This window comes from Haliaeetus albicilla, chromosome 13 (assembly GCF_947461875.1).
Source record: "Haliaeetus albicilla chromosome 13, bHalAlb1.1, whole genome shotgun sequence".
In the NCBI taxonomy this organism is placed as follows: Eukaryota; Metazoa; Chordata; class Aves; order Accipitriformes; family Accipitridae; genus Haliaeetus; species Haliaeetus albicilla.
The window spans coordinates 14,982,459-15,004,269 of NC_091495.1; the positions used below are offsets into that span (position 1 = coordinate 14,982,459).

Sequence of the window (21,811 nt, forward strand, 5' to 3'; positions counted from 1 at the left end):
ATCAGAGAAGTTTCCATACAGCTGCATCAGCTTTTGGCAAACACAGCAGCTGCCACCTTGAAGTGTGCTGGCCAGATGCATTTCACTGCCTCTTAGGCACCTTTCTTCCTCCTCCTCCAAAATAATCCTGCCCCGTGAACCATATTAGATACTCTGGTACGTTTGAAGCTCCCCAGTAATGACTGTGTATGGGAGTCTGGCAGTTCCTGGGGAACCCACTGCAGTCTTGATTTTTGTGTTCCTGCTGCAGTTTTGGGGTACTTCTAGTTCCAGAGCTCTGCTGTGGCTGGCCCCCTGACTTTTGCACCTGGTGACCTGTGTTTGGGGAGATCCCCTAAAGCTTGTTATTGGGACAGAAAATACTGAATAGCTGAGGTATTGAGGTGATTTCACTATAGTAAAATGCTTTTATTTGCTTGCTAAAAAATCTGTAGGCATGTAGCTCCAATACAAACCTCAAAAGGGTAGGAAAATGTAAACACAGTCCTGTTTCAGATTGATCTGTATTAACAAATTTCTCTTCAACCTCTGAAATCCTTACACTTCTACACCCATAATATTGAACTTGGGCAATCTAAAGTGAAATAGATTTTTCTTACTTGGAGGAACTGTAGGTGTGAAGACTTGTATTTGAATTGTTATTCAAGGTCCTGTAAACACACTCCTGCAGAAGAAACTTTCTTTCCTTTCACTGGAAATTTAAATGTAAATTTAATATGTTGAAGAGACTATTTTTATTTATTTTTTAAATCAAGTATGTATAATTTCTCTCTCTCTCTTTTGTCTCAAACAGAGATTCATCCTGCAGTGAAACCCAATGTAATCAGGTCAACACCAAGCCTTCAAAGTCCAAGTGCAAAACGACTGCTTGCACCCTCCAATCACTCTTCATTAAGTATTTTGGGAAAAAGAAACTACAGCCATCATAATGGTCTTGATGGTATGTGAAGGAATATAAAAGAAATATTCTTTAAGTCTCTGAATTGCAAAACTTTGTGTGGACCTGAGATGACATTAAATAAGGGGATACAGACCGACAAGTGTAAGACATGAATAGCGTGTGTATAGCATTGGTTCTTAATGCAGTGAATGGTGGTGCTTATTCATTGAACATGGATATATTAATGGCACCTCTTGCAAAAACCCCTTTTACCATTTTTCTTAGTAATCTTGATATAAAAGGATGAGAAAAGAATAAAACAAATTTGGTGAAGGCAGAGATGCAACATGTTTTGTTTTGCCTTATTGCTTTGCGTTTTTATCTGAAGAAATATTTTGCAGAGATCTGCAAGACCCTTTGAATTATTCTGTGTGAAATTACTTATTGCATACTGGGCCTGCTACTTTACAGCCAATCCCTTTGTTGTTATGTGAATTCTAAACATGGTTTAGTCTGGATTCTCAACAGTGCAATTGGTGATAGGGGGGACTGGTGTCTTGCATCCCAAGACCGATGTCAAAGAGTCAGTTCAAACAAGAAGTAGTCCTGGCTATAAGGACTGGTGGAAGGTAGGCACTCCTTAGAAAGCGATTGTACCTGCATTTATACCGCTTGCAGAGGAGGAAGCGAAAGGGCTGTCACAGAGGTACAGGAGAGGCTTTTCCTGTACACTATGCAGCGCCAGAGGTGATGTTTAAGCCTGTTGTATCCAGCCACTTCATTACAGTATGGTGCAAATAGAGAGCAGATATGAAGCTGTGCAAAAACTGATGGAAACTTCTGGGTAAGGCTAACTTTTCTCAAATAATTATTTTTTTATTCTGAAAATTGACTGTGGATTACCGATTTTTCTTTTTTTTTTTAAATCATTAGCAGAAAGAAAGGTTTTCAACTGGAACTGTGAACAGTTTTACTTCATGTCCAAGTAAGAGGAGAATCCAGCAGGATATGATTTCTTTGCACTGAAAAGAAATGCAAGTGTTCCTGAACTCTGTTTTTGTGAGATGTAACTTCTGTAAGCCATTAGCTTATTTGTTCTGTAATTGAACAAGGTTGTTGAGATCAGAAATCTGAAAGAAGTTAGGCTCTGAAATAGACTGTTCAGGACACAGTCTGCTCAAAAGAGGTGACTGTTTTAATGCTTCACAGAATAGGTCGAGGTAGAAATGAGAGGGACTCCCCTTTTAGAGAAACTAATGGAAATAGTATTCCAAATACAGGAAGAAAAAGTTGATCCATTATCCATCATCTTCCCATAATGATCATGTTTTTCTGTCATTGCCAACGCTATTTGTATGTTGCAGTGAAAATACCTACTGTACATTTAATAATACCTAGACAGAAATCACTACACACTTTGACAAGAAGTGGTTATTTAGTATACACAGAAGAGAGGATCACTTGGACCTCTGCTCAGTGTGCAAACAGTCGTTACACAGGAGGCAAATAGCTTGTGTTGCCGCGCATGTTATTCAGTGGACCAAGATGACAACCATGTGACTTGTACTTGGAAGAAAAGATGATGACATTAATAGGCATAGCCATAAATGCTGAATTTCCACTATGATCTCTGAGTGTGAAGTTCTGCAGGGATGGTCTAGTAGTTGCTGCTTCCCCCCTCCACCAATGCTGGCCATTAGACTGGGCTTTCCGTATGAGCTTTGAGAGATGAATGACTTTCACCTGGAAATAAAGATGATGTTACATTTCTACTGCAGAGAAAGCTGTAGCAATAAGTTCAAGGTAAACATTATTATGATTACGTCCCTCCTTCTGTCCCTATAAGGAGGCATGCTTGGAAGTCTAAAATTTTCCTTCTACTTAGTACGGATATTCTCTTCAAAGTAACGAGTGTATAAAACCAGTCATTAGCCACTCTGATTAGTTTGTATCAAACAGTCAGACAACTGTGTCAAGGCAATTTGCACAAAATCTAATTTGAAAAATTAGTATTGAGAACTCGAAGTCACTGATTTAGGAGATAACTATTTCTGCTTGTCTAATCTTCTGTGAAAATACAACTTACTGGAAAGCATATATCCTAAATAACTGAAATCTGTATTTTGTTAGCGTAAAAATGGCTATTTTAGTATTTAAAAATGCCTATTTTGGTTCTTATCCTAGCCCCTCTCTTTAATTAAAAGCCTGCAAATTGTAAATAAAATGCAAAGAAAAAGCAACAAATCAGTAGTAATGGTACTCAACAGCACAGGTTCTCTGTTCCTTTTGACTTAAAAACAATTACCTTTAATATTTACAATTTAACTCCTTCTCTGATTATTGGTAAATATAAAATACATTTTTTTGGGCTGTAATTTATCCAGCTTCTCTTTAGTACACATCAAAAACTCAGTGACCAGATCAACTTGGGAAATTATGGTTTCTGTGTAATTGCACTGACCACAGTGTGCTATTTGTGCAATGAAAGGTTTTACCAACCTCCAGACTTTTTGTGTTACTATAATTATACTAAAAGGCTTTTTTGGTTCCAGAATACTATTGATTGTTGCAGGGTTGACTGCATTGTATCAATTAACAGTATCCAGAAAGCCTGCTATGGAGATGATGATATATTCTGTCTTTCAGTGCATGTTTTCCTGAAATGAGCAAACAAAAAGTAGCACAGTGGGCTTATATTAAGTCTTATCTCTTGCTATTTTCATAATCTTAATGTTATTGACATAGAAATGTCTGCATGTTCAGGTTTGCTTTTTTCCAACAGTATTAGAAATTTGTTGTAAATAAGCCATATAAATATGTTTACTTAAGATATGCAATAATTTACAGCATTCAAGTAAATGTCACTTAGGCTTGCGTAAATATATATTTAGATTGGCATGTTTAAAGTCAGTCTTACTGCCTAGGTGAGTTGAGTGCCGTATTTTGACAGAATTTGTTATAAACAAAGTAATAATTATTGGCTCAGAAACAAAGCAATGTAATATGGAAATGGCACTTCTTTATGCCTGTATGGGGGAGTGGGGGAAGATTATGAGAAACATCTTTAATATTTGGTTTAATGCTTTTAAGAGTAATAAACAAGAACATGATTAGCATTTCTTAGAGAAGTCTTATGTTGGCTTGAGTCTTGATTTTGTCCAATGCAGCACAAGTTTCCCTTTCAATTTTCCGTGGACGCACCTCCAGCAAGAGTCTGGTGCAACTGATAGGGATGAGGGAGTCTGTCATTTCTGACTATTATTGCTCAATCTTTATCGAGAATGATGAGGGAACTCATTTATCTCTTCATAAATGGTGGGGGTTGTGCCCTGATGTCTTGCTATTAACTCATCGGAGTGTCAGTCACTGGTGGCTGACAGTTGTAGTTGTATGCTTGAACCCACGCATAAGGCGTAGACTTAAGTAAAATTGCACTGCTTAAGCATTGTGTATTGTAACTAGATAGAAGATCTTGTACTTGTGTGTGTCCTTTATTGTAGGAGGAAGACTTTTTCTGGATGGTCTTAGAAAAGTGTTTTTCCTTTTATTTTCAAACAACAGCAAATCTCACATTCTGTAGGATGGAATGAAAAATGCCACAAAGCTTTTTTCTATTATGGAAAAAAATCACAGTACTTTGGGGAGCTTTTGTGTAATGTGCATGCTGGTGCTTTTAACTACCCTGAGATGCAGTATTTCCACTGCTGCTGAAAATAAAGTCAACAAAACATATTTAAGTGGTTCTCAGTGGTGAAGACAGCCTCTTTCAAATGGGAAAATTCCGTCTTCAGAAAATCAAAACGTTGCAGAATGTTACGTATATCCAATTTTATGACTGGAGTTGACGCTGGGAAGATTTAGGTGTGACTGTAAAGTGCTTTGTAGATGTTTTGAATCTGGTCTTTAAATTACAGTGTCTGAAATTATTCCAAGCAATTACTTTCACCCACAAGCTGCTTAACTGTGAGCAACAGTACATCCAGGTAGTCAAGCTTCACATCATGGTATTGTTTTGGCAGGGTGAGTAATGATAATTTTCCTTATAATATTTGGAAAGATCAGGTTAGAGGTATTTTACATGAGTATGATCTCTGTCAGCTGGCAGGCATTTCCTTACTTTTTACATGCATGAGAATCAGAATATCCACAGGATGTCCAAGATACTAACGTCACTAATGAGGTACAGAAATCAGTCTGTGCCCGTTGATACCATTTTCATGACTTATGGGCAGAAATAAGAGAACCGGTTGTTCATAGCTGAAGAGACTTTAATCAACAGCCCTGATCCTCCTTCCCTCTTCCCCTGCCCAGACCTTTAATGCTGTATTTCAGGCTGAGATGTCTTGATGCCTTCAAGAGGATTCTTTCAACAGTCAAATTTCTGTTCCTGGATGTACTGAAGTATGCAGCTGTATCTAAGAATGAGACAGGAATTTTGGGGTCCATTTTCCTAGGAATGCGCACATCTGTGGTACAGCAAGATGAGAAAGTGACATGAGCAATTTGGCAGAGGGAGAAAGACCTCAAAAAAATGCACCCTCTCTCTTAGATGCTGTTTTGGTCAATCCTTCTCTCTCTGCCTATGACTAATGCTATTGGCTCTTGAGGAGATAAGCAAGGAAGAAAGGCTTATGTTTCACTCCTATCTTTCCATGGGGAATCTGAGACTCTCCTTTGACAAACACATGAAAATATAAGCAGCCTAACTGACAAGGAGGGAGACTGGAATCTTTCCTGCCCCAAATTTTCTTGAAACAGAGAGCACAGTTATAATACGTGCTTCATCGTAATTAACTTCACATAACCCTATGTGAAAGTACATTAGAAGGAAGGAGTTTTCACTGTAGGATGGAATTTCTCAGCAGAGGGAGTTGGTTTTTTTCAAACATGTCTGATCGTTGTTACCACAATACTGTTTTTCGGTAGAGATGGAGATGTTCTACTGTGGTGGCAGGCTAGCAGCAGGAAATGCATACCAAAATACATCTGGCACTCCATTGCTTTAAAAAAATAAAACCTTAAATTTTCTCTTACATATTAATAAACTATAAACCTACCTAAATTTTTATAAACCTTATTTTACATACCAGTGATTTCCAACTGAAAGAAACGAGATGTGATAAACAAGCTACTATGTGAATCCACTTTTGCTATTTCTTCCGTGCTGAAACACAAGTATGATTAATGTTGAACTGAGTATACCCACTCTTCTCAAAAGTGAGAAACAGAAGTTATATATTGTTCTACAGTCAGTTTTTCCTCTGAAATGTACTTTGGGCATGTGCGTTCTAGCTTTGGTCCTTGGTATAGCCAGCAAACAATTTGAAATATTTGGCGACAGATCTCTTACTGAAATGTGTGCCTTGGTATCAATGGAAGTGCAAGCATTTTCTCTCTGGAAAAATTGATGTTGTGTTACTGTCATTTACTGGAGAAGCAGAGGACTATGAAAAGGGTGTTTATGACTTTGGGTTATTTCCCAACATATATTGCTCAGAGTGCTTATTCACGTCATGATATGAAATACTTTATAGTAAGAGCCGTGTGCCTTTCTACACAAAGTCATTAAAGCCATCTCAGACCCTCAAGAGATTAACCTATCAACCTTTTAACCTTTGATTTTTGCAACTTGCACAAGAGTAGCCAATTTCTGTCCATTTTCACTGTCTAATTGGAAGCAATCATTTTAAATATTTAGTAGAAAACTAATATGCTCTAAAGCTTGCATTTCTGTGGTCAGTATATTCACTTGTTTTTGCAGAGGTACAAATGATGATACTGGAGATGATGAACTAGTGACAACTTCCAGAGCCCAAATTATGTACCTGGAAAATCACCAGCCTTAATTACCCCAGGGTGTTACTGCTGACGTTGTCAATCATTTGTAGAACTAAGCTACTACAACTCATGTTTGCACATCTCAAGCCTTTTTTTTTTTTTCTATTTAAATTTTTGTATTATAAAACAATGTTTTTCCTTCAGTTTGTTTACAATGAGTTGATGATTCCCCCCTCCCCACTTTGGTCTTCATTCCTCCAACCCCAAATGAAGATGATATTGTGACTTAACACAAAAAATAATCAACTAGGAGGAAAATACTTGTGTCCAAAAACAGAAAAGAAATATCTACACCCCTCCCCCCCCCAAATTTCTTAAAGTTGAGAAAACAATTTATTGTCTTGCAATGATAAATGTCCGGTCATCATTTGCCTACACTGAATTCACATTACAATTATCTTCCAAGTATTTGAGGTTCTTTGATTACAAATAAAAGAACAGTCTTCCATTCTGTGTCTGAAGACTGCTCCAGTTGCAGAGTATTCTTTCAGTGGGTAAAGGTAAGCAATGTGACTTATATATGAAGAATTTGGTCACAGGAGGACTTGGAAGGAGCAAAACCATTTCTGCAAACCCGTTTCCTTGAATTTCCTCTGAGAAAGAACTGTTCTTAAGCATTAGCATAGCATAGCACTGTGTTGTGGATTTTTTAAATATAGACAGTGATTGCTTTTGTTTTGCCAAAGTCAAAACACAATTTCCATTCAACTGTAGTTCTCAGGCTTGCTGTATCTTGTGAAATGTGAGTTATTTCCAAGGTTGCAAGTACACTAGAAATTGAATAGGGGATTTTTTTTTTTTCTTTTATTTCCTTCCTTTCAAAAATGTATCTTTGGATTTGTAAGGCTTCTTTGCCTACATTTGATTCACAAAAAGCCCCAAACGAGAATCGCATTCATGCTTTGATGCACCACTTTGAGTGTGCCGTACATTTTGTTGTACTAAGAAATGAATGCTTATGAAAAGATTACAGCATTGTATCTCTGTATTCACCAGTGTAACACATGCTTCTGATAACTCTGATAACAGCAGGGGTTAGGAAGAACAAGCTACGTGGGTTCGCAGATGAAGGAAGGGGCACTTCATGATGAACTGCCCCATTTCTACTGCTGAATCAGTGTTTCTTTTTTTATAGATAGGTGAAATGTAGGCATGAAATTGCGGTAACACTGGCTTTTCTAAGTGGCAGAATAAATCAGCTCTTAAACCAGCAAACAGTAAAAACAACACTATAATTAAGTTAGCATTCAAAACACAATGCAGATAACCAGAACCTAATTCCTGGAATCACTACTTTCGCCTAGTATTATTTTAAAGAATTAAAGTTGCATAAAGAGAATCCTGTCTGTTGGATAACAGGATTAGCAGCATATTACCTCATGAATTACGTATTCTGGATTTGAGATCTGGAATTCATACTTAAAGTGCTTCTGTGTATGATTACTGTCAAGTAGGTTGTTTATTTTTTGTAAGCTATGATTGCAGAGCAATAGTTCTTAACAATTTTAGTACATAATGCAGTAGGGAAGGCACCTTCAGAAAGTGCTTAGACAGTGTAACTGGAAAGATCCTGAGTCTGGGGAAAATGCTTTGTGATAATTCTGTTCGGTTTTGTGCTTTTTGCTTTTCTCGTCTGTATATTGTTTCTCCAGTGTTTCAAATTTCTGTCTTGGGAGACTAAGGGTCTTCCTCAAATTAAGTCAAAGTCATTCTTAGTATGATTATAAGATAGATATTATTATTTTTTTAATACTACTTTTGAAATAATACTTAATGTCACTTGTTCCATTGCTACAAACTGGTAGGAAAAAAACAATGACATTTGGTTACTTAAAATATTCATAACCCAAGTGGAGGAGAAATAATGAAACAGTCTTCCTTTCTCAGCTTATTTTATAAGGTGGTCCATCCTGGGTGAAAAGGTTCTTTATAGTCTTATGCACTATGATAAGCTGGGAGTGTTACTAGGATTAAACACCTCTGCTATTGCCCGTCTGCCTTTATTTTCCACATGTCTAAATGACATTATCTTGAAGCATATTTATAGTTTAGAAAAAGGGAACCTTTCACCCACTAGTATTGCTCATGACCCCATTAATATAAAAGAGAAAGATGAATATCAGATAACTAAGTTTCCTATCAGCAGAACTAAAAACCAGCACATGCAACACATGAACAGCTGGAAGAGGACTGGAGTGTTATTAAGGATGTGGTTTCTGTCCTGGCTTGAAGAACTCTTAAGGGAAAAAATAATAATATGTTGCTGGGGAATAATATGTAAACTTGAAATAATTCTGTAGCTGGCACCATCCCTTAGCAGTGGACTTTTTCTAATTTAGCCTTAAATGGTTTTACAGTGGGAAGTTTTATAGTCTCCTAGTGCCTGTAAACAGGGAAGAACACTTGATCGGTGGTATGGTTAGAAAAGCAACTTCTAATGTGAGGAAATTTCTTTTTACAGCTTACTCATTTCTATTTGAGTTCCAATAAATATGTTGTAGAAAGAGCATATGAGCATCTTGGGCAGTTTCTGCCATCGGTGCATCAATTTCTCCACAATAATAAACTTCTGACCATCTTGTCAGTACTGAACTTGCATTTACTGTAATTTACTCACATCACATCACCAAAACCCCTTGTTAGTGATGAAGTCTGTCCATTTCTGTTTAAAGTGGAGTAATCCACTTCACTAGCACTTCATCAGCCCGAAGGGGAGAATCATTCTGTATCCTGGAGTTTCCTTTCTCCTGAAGAAGTGCAAGTACAGTTATCACCTTGCACAGAATCATTTGCTGTAAGAACTTATTTATAAACCAAGTGACCACTGGTGCCAGTTTTGCTGAAATTCAAGCCCGATTATTTAAATTCCTGAAGGCATTGTAAAACTTGGCAAGTAAAACTGGAAGTCCAAAGGTTTTTTTCTGTTCTGTTGAACACCAAGACATTTGTGGTTTTTAAATAAGCTCTGTTGCCCTCAAGCTGCATTGGAGGTTGATTGGCATGCAGACCTTTTGTAAAACACGCCTTTTTGAATGCTGCATGACTGCCTTTTTAATTGGAAGCAAGGGCTTTCTTCCTTAGTTACCTTAATTAAAAGCAAAGTTTTCCACAGAATTGGCCAGTGTGTCTTCATGAATAAATGTTGGTCAGATTCCTGCCAAATCAAGCTGTAATTATTTTCTGGACGAAATCTCTGTCTCCTCAGTTCTAAAATCTGAATATTTGTGTATCAGAGTAAGTAAGAGCTTAAATTGTGTAACAATGGCACCTTAATTAGTAGTCTCTGCTAGATCCTAGAACCTTTTCACTATGTCTACTTATTAAACAGTTCTTTCCCTAGCTTTTTATTTATGAATATACTCAGGTCTTTCTAAAAGATGTTTGGCAACTCTAGATGATATTTCAGTATCTACAGCAATAAAAGCTAAGATAGAGAGATGCAAAAACAGAGGTTGTTTTTATATTATGATATAACAGAGGGATATTACTCTACAAATATAATAAATCTTTCTTCACTTCTTTGCCTGGTTTTATTAATAGGTTATCGATATGGTAATGTCCTGGAGTTAACAGCTGTTGGCATTGCATTAAGAGTGTCTGTAAAGTATTCTTCAAAAAAAAAATACGCTGTTTAACAGCCTCCAGGTACATTTGCCTGTTCCTCAGTTCCCTTTAGGAAGATATTCTCTCTTTCACTCGGCTGTCTGTGGAACTGAGTATTTTGGGACTATCATGGCTAAGCATAGTTTTTCTAGATTTGGCATATAAAGTTAAGCCAAAAGCATAGCACCTCTGAGTAAGAGTGATGATGTTATTACTGTAGCATCTGAGTATAAAAAGTATGGATTTTTGTTTGTTCACTTTGATCTTTTTGGGGATGGCTGGAAGTGCTGCATAATGTATCTTCTCTATATTTCAAGAGGGAAGAACCCCCATCCTTTTTGTATAACCTGATAATTCAGCTTACATTGAGGATTCCTCAGGAAATGCAGTTGTGCTCTTGGCGATAGGTTCTGGGTAGCTGGGCTTATAAATGGAATGAGTCCTTGTCTCAAGAGTTATTCAGGTGCTTATACCTCCATGAATGCAGTCTCTGGGTTTTCTTGTGAACATCAGGGTTCCTGAAATGTTATTTCACTGGAATGTCAAAAAAATAAACAAACTTGTAATAACAAAAATAACCTTACTGTAAAGATAAAAATTGAACAGATTATAGATTACTGTGATCTTCTTTTACTTTATAACAGTACCAAATGTATTCAGGTGTCAGGAAACAGTAGACTGTCACAGTATGTCGTGGTTTAACCCAAGCCAGCAACTAAGCACCACGCAGCCGCTCACTCACTCCCCCCCCATCCAGTGGGATGGGGGAGAAAATCGGGAAAAAGGAGTAAAACTCCTGGGTTGAGATAAGAACGGTTTAATAGAACAGAAAAGAAGAAACTAATAATGATAACACTAATAAAATGACAACAGTAGTAATAAAAGGATTGAAATGTACAAATGATGCTCAGGGCAATTGCTCACCACCCGCCGACCGACACCCAGCCAGTCCCCGAGCGGCGATTCCCCGCCCCCACTTCCCAGTTCCCAAACTAGATGGGACGTCCCATGGTATGGAATACCCTGTTGGCCAGTTTGGGTCAGGTGCCCTGGCTCTGTCCTGTGCCAACTTGTTGTGCCCCTCCAGCTTTCTCGCTGGCTGGGCTTGAGAAGCTGAACAATCCTTGACTTTAGTGTAAACACTACTGAGCAACAGCTGAAAACATCAGTGTTATCAACATTCTTCTCATACTGAACTCAAAACATAGCACTGTACCAGCTACTAGGAAGACAGTTAACTCTATCCCAGCTGAAACCAGGACACAGTAGTTAATTTTCATAGAACCAGTTTAAAACTTGCCTGGAGGACTGGTGACCTAAATGTATTTTTATATATGATAGTTTTTATGTGAAATAAGAGAGGAAAAGAGGGCTGGAACAGGAGCTTGCAACTAAAATATTGGTGGCTTTAGATATGTTTTTGCTTTACAGAACTTTTATCAGTGGGAGGTTATTGATACCTGTATCGGTATATGTTTTTTTATTTTAATGAGATTTGGTTAAGGATGAAGACTTGGACAAATGTAAGTGTAAACTAGATACAGGAATTACTGCTGCATATCGGGTAAAAGTTTCTAATAGTTCGAGGTATTTAAAATGGCTTGTCTTTGTTTCTATCAGTGATTGAACTATACCTTCAGACTGGTTAAGATGACTCCTCAAAATGAAACACTAGTTTGAAGGTGTAATGACCATTTTTTCAGAAAGAGATGTGCAGCTGTTCTTCCTCATGTCCTTTTAATCTCTTTAACGCTATTTTTAAGAATAGCAAAATGCCTGGAGAATTCTTTGTGTAAGTGATGCTAGTGGGGACCCCCATAAGAATCACGATTTGGAACTGGGGCAAGAATAACTGAGCCATTGTAATTATTGTACATTTATCTCCCTTGCAGAATTGAGACTCTGCAGGATTGTGTACATTTACCCAGAACTGCACGTAGTGTTGCTAAATGTCTCTTCCTTAAGAACTCTGTGTACTACAGCCGATATGATGTCTTACCCAAAGTTTTGAGCAAGTCTGTGAGATTGCTAGTAACATCATCTTGGATCTTATAGATCAGGAGCGAATTTTCTTACAGTTTTTTTAACTTTTTAGGAGGATGTTTAGTTACTGAAGTTATAGTGCTTCGAAAAAGAACATGGCTATAATATGACAACTGTAGGGTTTTAAAGCCAAAGAGGGTGAGATTTCTGTCCTTGGGGGGGGGGGGGGAAGCAAACGGAATTTAATTGAAACAGCAGGGTGAAATCTATATTAGCCTAGTCTTGATTCCTTAGCAATTATATAAATATAACCGTGAGTTCAGTTGACTGACTCATGATTTATTATACAGGAGAGTATAATTAAGATTTCTGGATGTTACACTTTTCAATATATATTGTCAATTTCAAACTGAGAATCTACCTCAAAATTCTCAGAAAAAGAATTATCTAGTTTTATAAAGCTTTTTCAAATGGAATAGTAATAGAATTATGCTGATACTATTTGTATTTTTTTCTGCAGAGCTAATCCTCCATGTTAAATGATGCCATATGTTAAAAGCAAAATGAAAAAAACCACTTCTTGAAACATGAATTATGAATTAGTTCTATTTTTATATTTTCTTGCAGAAGAGGATAATTAAGCAAAGAGAATGAGTGCAGTTAAGAGCATACTATAGTGTGCTGTATATTTTCAGGACCAGTGATGATTCTCATGCTCATTTCATGAGAAATCTTTCCAATCTCTGCATTTCTGCTATGTTCGTTGTTGTAGCTGAACAGTAGCATCTTAGCCTTCATGGTGAGCATCAGAAAATAGGGCTTTTATGGATAAAGACAATACTCTAACGCACTGTGGTTCTTTTGTTTTCCAGAATCATGCAGCCATACAGCAAGAACAATAATGGTAAGTATAGTGGAGATTATAGGTATCTATCTATCTATAGATATGACTTTTCCTTTGAAATCAGAGTGGTTATACTAGTATCCTAAGCCATTGGCATGTTTTTTAATAAAGTCCAGTATCACTGTAGAGATAAAATGAGTCTGTATGCCACTGCATTTCATGGAAAATCTTGGAAAAAAATGGGAGGTTGAATAGCTTAAGAAGTACCAGTGCTGTCAGTTTGAATAGGTGGAAAATCCAGTTACAATTCTGTATGTTATGTTTTTAAGTGATTTTTGATTATAACAAACTAATGTTGGTAAAATCTCTTGCATTCTATGTGTATCACATGTGTCAGAGCACATTTAAAGTTCAAAAGAATAGCTGAGTAGTTTCTTGCATCACATTCCTGTGAGGCCAGTTTCTGACTTTACCTTGAGTTTGATAGTTTGGGTTCCAGAAATAAATGTTTAAACAGGCAGATGCATCTTCAGAAATAAGATTTAGAAGTTTTATGTATAAAAATGTGATGGACTTAGTGTCTATCTTGGGTTTTTATAGAGTGAGAAATTTTATCAGTCTCTTTCTGTTTCAAACTCCTAATAAAAGTTAGATAAGGACTGAACAAATATTCACATAAAGAAAACCTTTCTTTGACTGGGAATGATTCATTCCTATCCTGCAGATGTTTGGGGGGAGGGCTATCCACTTTTGGAAAAAGACTGATTTTTGAGGTGAGTTTTGAAATTTTAGAATAAAACCCAACAAAACATGATGTGAGCTTGTTCATTTTCATTCCTACACTTTTCGGGGTGTCCCTTCAAGTTTATTACTTCTTCTGTATGTACAGTATTTGTGGGACATGTAAATTCCCACACAGATGCTTGATTCAACAGGGACAAGGGGTAGATACAGTTCATTGCCTTTATCATCAATAGTCATTAATAATCCAGTGCAAATGGATAATAAATAGGTAAGGACTACAGATGACAAAACTTCAAAATAGTAGAGAGAGATCTGGAAAAAGTGATGTTTCTGTTTTCTACTGGATGTGATGTAATCCTTGTTTGTCATGAATTTGGTCTAAATAGACCCATTTCAAAATAAGATGCTTAGTTATTCAAGTGTATTCCTCTGCTACAAAATTCTGGAAGGGATTAACAATTTTTTCAATATTTTTCTAATTCTGCATTGGTGGTGGGAAAAGAGCTAGAGGTTAATGCTGAAGCTAGTGAAAAATTCACTCTTCATTTCCCTTTTTTTTTTCCTATTAATTTTACTCTAAAGATAACATGTTTTGTCAGTCTCTCTTTTCCATTAATGTATCAAGCCAGCTCTAAAAACTGACCCAAAGAAATGGGGGGTTTGCCTATACAAATGTGTCCTCACACCAAAACGTGGCCAAACTTTAAAAAGATAAGAGAAAGGTTTTTAAATAATTTGAGTTCTTGAGGTTCCTGTGTTGTGAACCTATCCAGACCTCTCTGCTGACAACTCAGACTAATGTTCTATAGTCAGCGTGGAGTAATTGTCCATTGCACTTAAATAAGAGTAGAATTAAAAATAAGTATACTGTTTAGTGTGAAAAGGTCATAACAATATGTCCACTATTCTCTGCAATTAAAGCATAACTGAATGTCTAATGGAAAATTTCTTATTCTCTAATGAGTAGGTCGAATATGTCAGTAAAGCCAGAAAATATACTATGCCTTGCATTAGAAATAGTATGAGATTATCTATTCAATACAGACATAGTAAAGCAATACTGCTGAGATCCACTGCTGAGTGCTGCAATTAATAATTACCCTGAAATAAAGTCCCCTTTTTTCTCACTGATTATGGTTAATGTTGTAACAGATAAAAAGTTAAAGCATGATCTCTGGTCAGTCAGAATGTGAGAGGTAGAGCAGCAAATTTATATACTGCCTCAGATGCTTTGATGTAAAAAAGCTTTTGTCTTACCAAAGTGAAGTATTTGAACTGCTTTTAAGTTGCATTTATAGGTGGTGAAAGTAAGGCATTAAGTCTGATCTTGTCTCCGAAGATTCAGATTTATGTTAAAATCAAAGCCAACGAGCAATAGAGTATACTTTGCTAAGGAAAAAGAAGTGCAGTTTTTCTGAGAACACTACAAGAATTCTTATTTTGTATTTAAATACAATGATGTCGCCCTGTCTCCCTATTTTTTGTTTCAGATTCTTGTTCATAAAAATAAAAAACTAGAAAAATTTTTAAGGGTCTGTGTGAGGGGAGGAAGAAGGGGGTCTTCTGTGCTTTAACTGTAAAATAAATTTCCTCTTATTCTGTGGATAGATGCCTAGGTTAGTCTTCCATTACTAATTTACTGGTTTATATAAATATATATTTACTTCAAAATGCTAAAATGCTGCTTTTAAAGACATGGTTTATTCAGAGGTTACATAGCTTTTGTGTAAGTTCCATGAAATACAGAGGCTATAAACATTGTAGTATTTTAGCCCAGATGCTTTGGAAAGTCAACTGTCATTTTTTTGTTTGTTTGTTTTTTCCCCTCGCACAGAAAAGTAATTGACTTGGATTTTCAGCATTACATCTATTCTAGGTGTTTTGTGAAAGGTTTGATAGCAAATCAGGAGGTTCAAAAGTAATACTTGTGTCGACTGTTTGGTTAATATCATCTGTTGTTTGAAAATCTTTTTTTTTAAATAGCCTTCGGGTTTGTTGAATGAAGTTCTAGACCCAAAATGAATGTGTGCCTGCATGCTAGTATCAACATTTGCGACTCCATGCTGTGTGGAGACTCTGTTTTGTAATTTTTGCATTCATCTCAAATCTCTATGAATGAGTAAATTAAACCAGCCCCAAACCTTGATGCTTATTAGAGGTATAATGCTTATGTCTTTGCAAATAAGAACACTTCAGGTGTGCCAAAACAGAATCGATACCTGATTTAAACTTAATGTAATTCTACAGTTGTTTTACACTATATCCTGTATAATTAGGTCAATGCAAAATATATTGAACCATGGTTTATTACCAATCATGGATTATATGGATTATTACCAATCATCTGAGCATGCCTGATTTCTTCTGGTGATTTTTTTTTTTCCATGTAGTGAGCTTCTCTTGCTCTGCTTAATTTGATATGATTTTTTGTTTTAAAAAGTGACAAGAATTTTAAAAATGCTAATTTAAGGCAATGGGAATTTTTTTCTTTTTGAGAGGATGGGGAAAAATGTTAAGAGGTCATAAATTCAAGTCCACTTAGGATTTTATGATAATCCAGTTAAACATTCTTTCAGTCACAGCTTAAACATTCACTATTAGTTTTTACACTTATAATGCCTGGTGTTGGTGTTATGTATTTATTTCAAAGCTGGATGTCTTTTCGGAATCTTCAATCGCTCTCAGTGAATAAACACTCACCCACTTATATGCCAGTACAAGTTGAGAAACTTACAGACAGGAACCTCTACTGTGATTTGGGATCTGAGTCCCATTTCTGAATTTGTACAAGATTCCTCTCTTGATTTTCCAATGTGCATCTTGATATCCTCATGCTTGAAATTCCTCTGGGAGCTAGTGAGGATAGGAGATTTACCCTCCATAATAAAGATGCTATATTAAGTTGCCACTTTAATACAAAGTGTTTGGGGAGTATCTTTGTAGGTGTCTTTGGAATAGTATCGAAACTTTGTTGGACTGGTAGCTGCCACTACAGCACATATCACGGATATAGTGACGCTATACAGCTAATTCCACTGTTTCCCCGACACAGCAAAGCTTTATGCCTAGTACACCTTGTACTGAAAGACCTGGATTTACAGTTTAGCAACTGACTGAATTAGTAACTCTGTGCTGCTGCTTCCAGAAGATTTGACAGAGAGAAACACATTCTTACGTAGCTTCTTCATGAAAGGGACTGTTGCATTCATTGAACATTGGAGGTGTCTCAGTTGCCCACTGGGAAATGAATGTTTGTATATGCCCATGGGAAATCCATGCCCCTGCCAGGTGAGTTTTGATGAGCAGCACTTGCAAGCAGCTCTCAAAAACCAAGCTGTGCACCAGCCTGTGGGAGAGGGACCTGAGAATGGTGCCCCCAGATACATGTTTTAGCAGGGGATCCATGAAGCTGTGAAGACACTATAACAAACAGTCTTCCCTTAAACTCCTCCTTGTTGAAGCCCTTGAAAAGATTGACTTTGGTCTCAGAGGTCTCTGAGGATGTGTTCAGTCTGCAGCAAGGACACTTCTTGTTCAGCAGGTAAAACTCTTCCCAGAGGTAACTCTGGGCTGACTTAAATATTTGTGTTCTTTATTGGATGTAACATTGCCTGAACCAAAGCTCCCTTAGCCTTGCAACGTTTTTCTTTCAAGTGCGCTCAAAGATAGGTTTTCCCATGGTGTCTTTTGGGCATGGAACAATTTTGTCCTAGAGGTACAAGATGTCTCAATGGATGTACCCAGACTGAGATGAGGTAAAACTTGGGAGAAAGTTGTTGCTCAGCACGGAGGAGGATTTGTCCAACATGCAGTTAGGAAACTTTGGGTAAAGCTCCTGCTGCTCAGGTGCTGCTCTGCTCAGGTGATCTGCCACTGCTATGCGGACACTTAATGCCAGTGGTCTTGTTGCAAAATCATACCACAGCTTATTAGCGACGTACATAGTCAAAATCAAAATGCCAGCTGCTAATTGCACATGGCAGTATTATGATGAAATTATTGGAGCTTTCTGCATGCAGGGGGTTTGAATGAATAGGGCTTCTGTGGTAGTACAGGTAGTATTCCTGAGGCTTTCATAACCTTTCTAGCGTAACTGTGTGCTAGAGGGGGAAAATTTAAAATCATCATCATAATTTTAAAAAAGCATTTAACAATTACGTTGTATGAAAGTTCATTTTGCTCTTGGTGTTGATATTAGTATGACTGGCATTGAATGCTCACTTTTATGCATAGTGGCAAATATATTTTTTGAGAGGAACTAATGAACTGATTTTCTACTCAAGAACTTCCAATTGTTTTGATTAACTAGAAATTACAGACAATGTGGTCCCCAGCACAGACTGGAGAACAATGATCTTATTTTCTCTTGTCCTTAAGTGAAATGTAATTAATTTCTTACTTTCTGAGCACGATCCACTTTGTACACTATGAGATCATCAGTTAAATACCTCTATGAATTTCTAGTTTCATCCAAACTATGTATTTCATACTGAATTTATTCTAAATAACAGCTGAATTGCTTCTAGTATCATGTCCCTTAGTTCTTCCTCCCCACCAAAGCCAATACAAAAAAAAAATGTGAAAACCAAACTGCAGTCTAGACACTGAATGAAAAAATGGAAAAAATTAGGCAAATATTTAGAGGGAATACAAAGATAGATTTACAGCCCTATGTGCAACAACTAAATTCACCATAAACCTTGTTTGTCTCTAAGACAAAGGAAAATAGTTTAGCTCTGAGAAAGAGTTATATATGACTCACTCAAATTTGATGTCTTGTTGCTCTTTTTGTTGTTGTTTGGTTTTGTTACATCGGATCTAAGGAATCATAGAGGAGATTGTTCAGTTATTTGCGCTAAAATACTGAACACTGGAATTTTTCATCAAATGCATAAAATTTGTCCCACTGGAGGGAGCAAATGGTGTGGATCAGGGTTTGTTGAAAGTTGTGGCATAATGTGAATATAATGCATTGAATATGAGTGTAAGAATTGTACAGAATAAATGGGGCCCTTGTTTATTATTTTTGGCTGTTATGTTTTTATGACATGATTTAAGAGATCCATTCTGCGTTCTGTTCTGCTAGTCCTTGTGGATGCTACCAGCCACTTCCTTACTCAGTGGCTGTGGAATTGGTCCCCTAATTAGAGGGTACTCCCATGCATGTGTGCGTTTTAGGAATATTACAGAAATGCTATCAGTAATGTGGAATACTGGTATTATTTTACCAAGAAAATAGTATTTCTGCCGAAGAAAACATGATGTTGAATCCATGTGAGAGAATAGAAGCAAACTTTCATCTTTGTATAATGTCTTCTATTGTATCCGTTTTAATCAAAGTGTTATTAATTAGTTCTGCTGATAATCAGTTATATGGGAAACAAGATTTGAATTGACAAGATTAATATATTCGTCATGAGATATTCTTCCAAAATGTTACCTACAGATGATATACAGAACATTATTTTCACTCTCTCCTTTTCATATATCAGAAGGCAGCTTCTCTCGTTACATCTGAGTATTTGCTCTCGTTGCACAATTATTCCAGGTAAAGGTTTAGTGGAAAATTAATGCATCGTTTTATGTTTAGTGTGATCTGTATTAAAATGAATGCAGACATACTGCAGTTAGCTCTAATATATAATGACTGGTGAGTAAATCTAAGAACCTTGGTACCAGCAAGGTGATATAAACCTTGGTTTTTCTGCTTTGATTTAGATTAGCAGCAGGACCAAACTTATTCAGTGACTTAAAGACAGATAGGCAGAGTAAGGACCTATGAAGTGAGAAGTATGGATTTTTAAAGCTTAGACTGATGCCATTCTTGGATGAAAAAAATAAGTCTCATATCTCATTGGTTGGGATGCTGGGGTTTTGCTCAGAAAATGTGAATTCTCTCCTAAAAACAATGGGTTTCTGTTGTGAAACTGCTTAGTTCATGGCACTGATTCATGCCTCAATTTCTCTTTGTATAAAATGGCATTAGCAATAGTTGATTTTAAGAACTGTGGATAAAACATGTCAGTGCCCACAGGGTGTTATCTGACCCCCAGGTACTAGTTGAGGAGGACTAGCTGGTTTTTGAGAAGGGTGCTATGTGTAGGCTGCCCTTTACAGCAGAATTAGTTAACAGAATGATGCTTATTCTCAGGCAAATATCTTTCCTTTTTATTATGATTTCAGCATGCTGCTCCCCATGTTCATATGACTAATGGTAAGGCCTTGCAAGCCAGTGCAAGTGCCATTAAGACAAGCACCATTCCAGTGATCAAGAGACAGAGGCAAAATTGGCTTGATGCTTCAGATGATGGTTTCTTTATAGCTACAGAAGAGACCAGGTAAGAGAAATGAAATCTAAGCAGGGAATGTGGCTTCACTGCGTACGTGTTATTGATCCACTATTTGAGTAACAGTTTTTGACATTATTGCTTGAGGTTGCGTTAACAGTGAAGAGCAATGTTACATCAAAACATACACCCAACTTTGCATCTCTTGCATACTAATATTATCAGCATTTCACTAATAAGACTTATTCAGTCAGGGCTCCTTCTCTGTGGCAAAGATTAGAACTTTTTAATTGTTACTAACTGTAGGTCATATACAATGACGTTTAAAGCACCTCTGATCATTCAGCAAAATGTAAATGCCTCCACAATGTAGGTTATACTCTAAAATTTTCAGAACTTGAAAAATACATAGGACATAATAGAGAAAAATACAGCAGATAGCATCTTTTCCAGGCTAGAAGTGGATTTCCTTTAAAAGCAACTAAGATGATTATCTTTTTCAGTCTTTCATTTACAAATTAATTGGTGAAATTTAATGAGCTTTTGCTTTTCCCAGTAGAGCTTGATATCATGGAAGAGTCACTAGTTTTCTGGAGGCTCCTCTGTTCTTTTCTTCCTCTGTTAAGATCTGGCCATTCCCTGATTTCAGTCAGACTAAGATAAGGAGTTACAGGCTATTTTTGTAAGCTGTGGTTGCTCGGCCTGCTACTTAAAAACCTTTAAAATCTTGCTTAAGCAAGGGGATTATTAGGGCAAGTAACATCAGACTGCTCCTCACTTCTGTGATTATTTCACAAGCCTAGAAAAGCTGGTAGTTGAACAAAAATGTAAATAATAAAATGAGGGAAGAGAAAGAACATACGTAAATATAGAGCTAACCAAGGAAAATGTGCATATTTAGTCCTGTTTATGGCAGATTCAGCTAGAGAAGTCAAAATACTAGTATGTGAAAATTTGGTGGTTATTTCAAGATCAACTGAATATGGCACTTCATTTTTCTTTTGTATGAGGAATAAGACAATTCAGGGAGAGTGATAAGAAGATGATGATCTCTTAGGCTTCTGATATCTAGCCCAGATTGATAGCATTCACTAGTTTGAGAGTTGTTTGATGCAAAGAGCTTAGTAGTATCAGACTAATCCCTAGTGATTATGCCCTCAAAGTGAGACTGGTAACCTTTCAAAGTTTTAGAATTTTCAGATTTCTTTTTTTTCAGTTATCATAGAGAAGTGCCTGTGAAAGGACGAGGTGAGTCCTACACTGGCAGCATTTGTGTCTCCCCACTGATCTCAGAGGTAGCCTAGAGAACTGGCCTAGACTAGATGTTGAAATTCGAGGTGATTGAAGTATGGTGAGATGAGTCCTGCCTTTGCAAATCACTCATCCGTGATAGCCCTGCCTGTTCCCATCCTAGGAAGTCCCCCACCCCTCTCCCCTGGCTGCAGAGACCATACCCGGGCCAGGCAGCAAGGCAGAACTTGCTCTGTCTCCCCCTCTGCACCCATGGTGGTGGGTAAGCAAGGGGCTTAGTCCTCAGGACTCTGTGCCTGGTGCTCTTCTCCAAATCATTAAAAGTTTAAAGCGTAACGTTTGAAATCTCCTGGTGTGGGGAACACAGGGCAGTTAGACCTC

General features: G+C 37.1%; 1 protein-coding gene across 2 annotated transcripts in view; it reads left to right on the forward strand.

The window, feature by feature from the left end:
- The window catches only part of MTA3 (metastasis associated 1 family member 3), a 142,499-nt gene that overhangs the window by 100,149 nt on the left and 20,539 nt on the right, over positions 1 to 21,811 (forward strand). For both annotated transcript variants that reach the window (XM_069800247.1, XM_069800248.1), the window contains exons 16-18: positions 794 to 940; positions 13,177 to 13,208; positions 20,076 to 20,230. In XM_069800247.1, the coding sequence (XP_069656348.1) occupies positions 794 to 940; positions 13,177 to 13,208; positions 20,076 to 20,230 (334 nt within the window). The remainder of the gene's footprint in view (positions 1 to 793; positions 941 to 13,176; positions 13,209 to 20,075; positions 20,231 to 21,811) is intronic.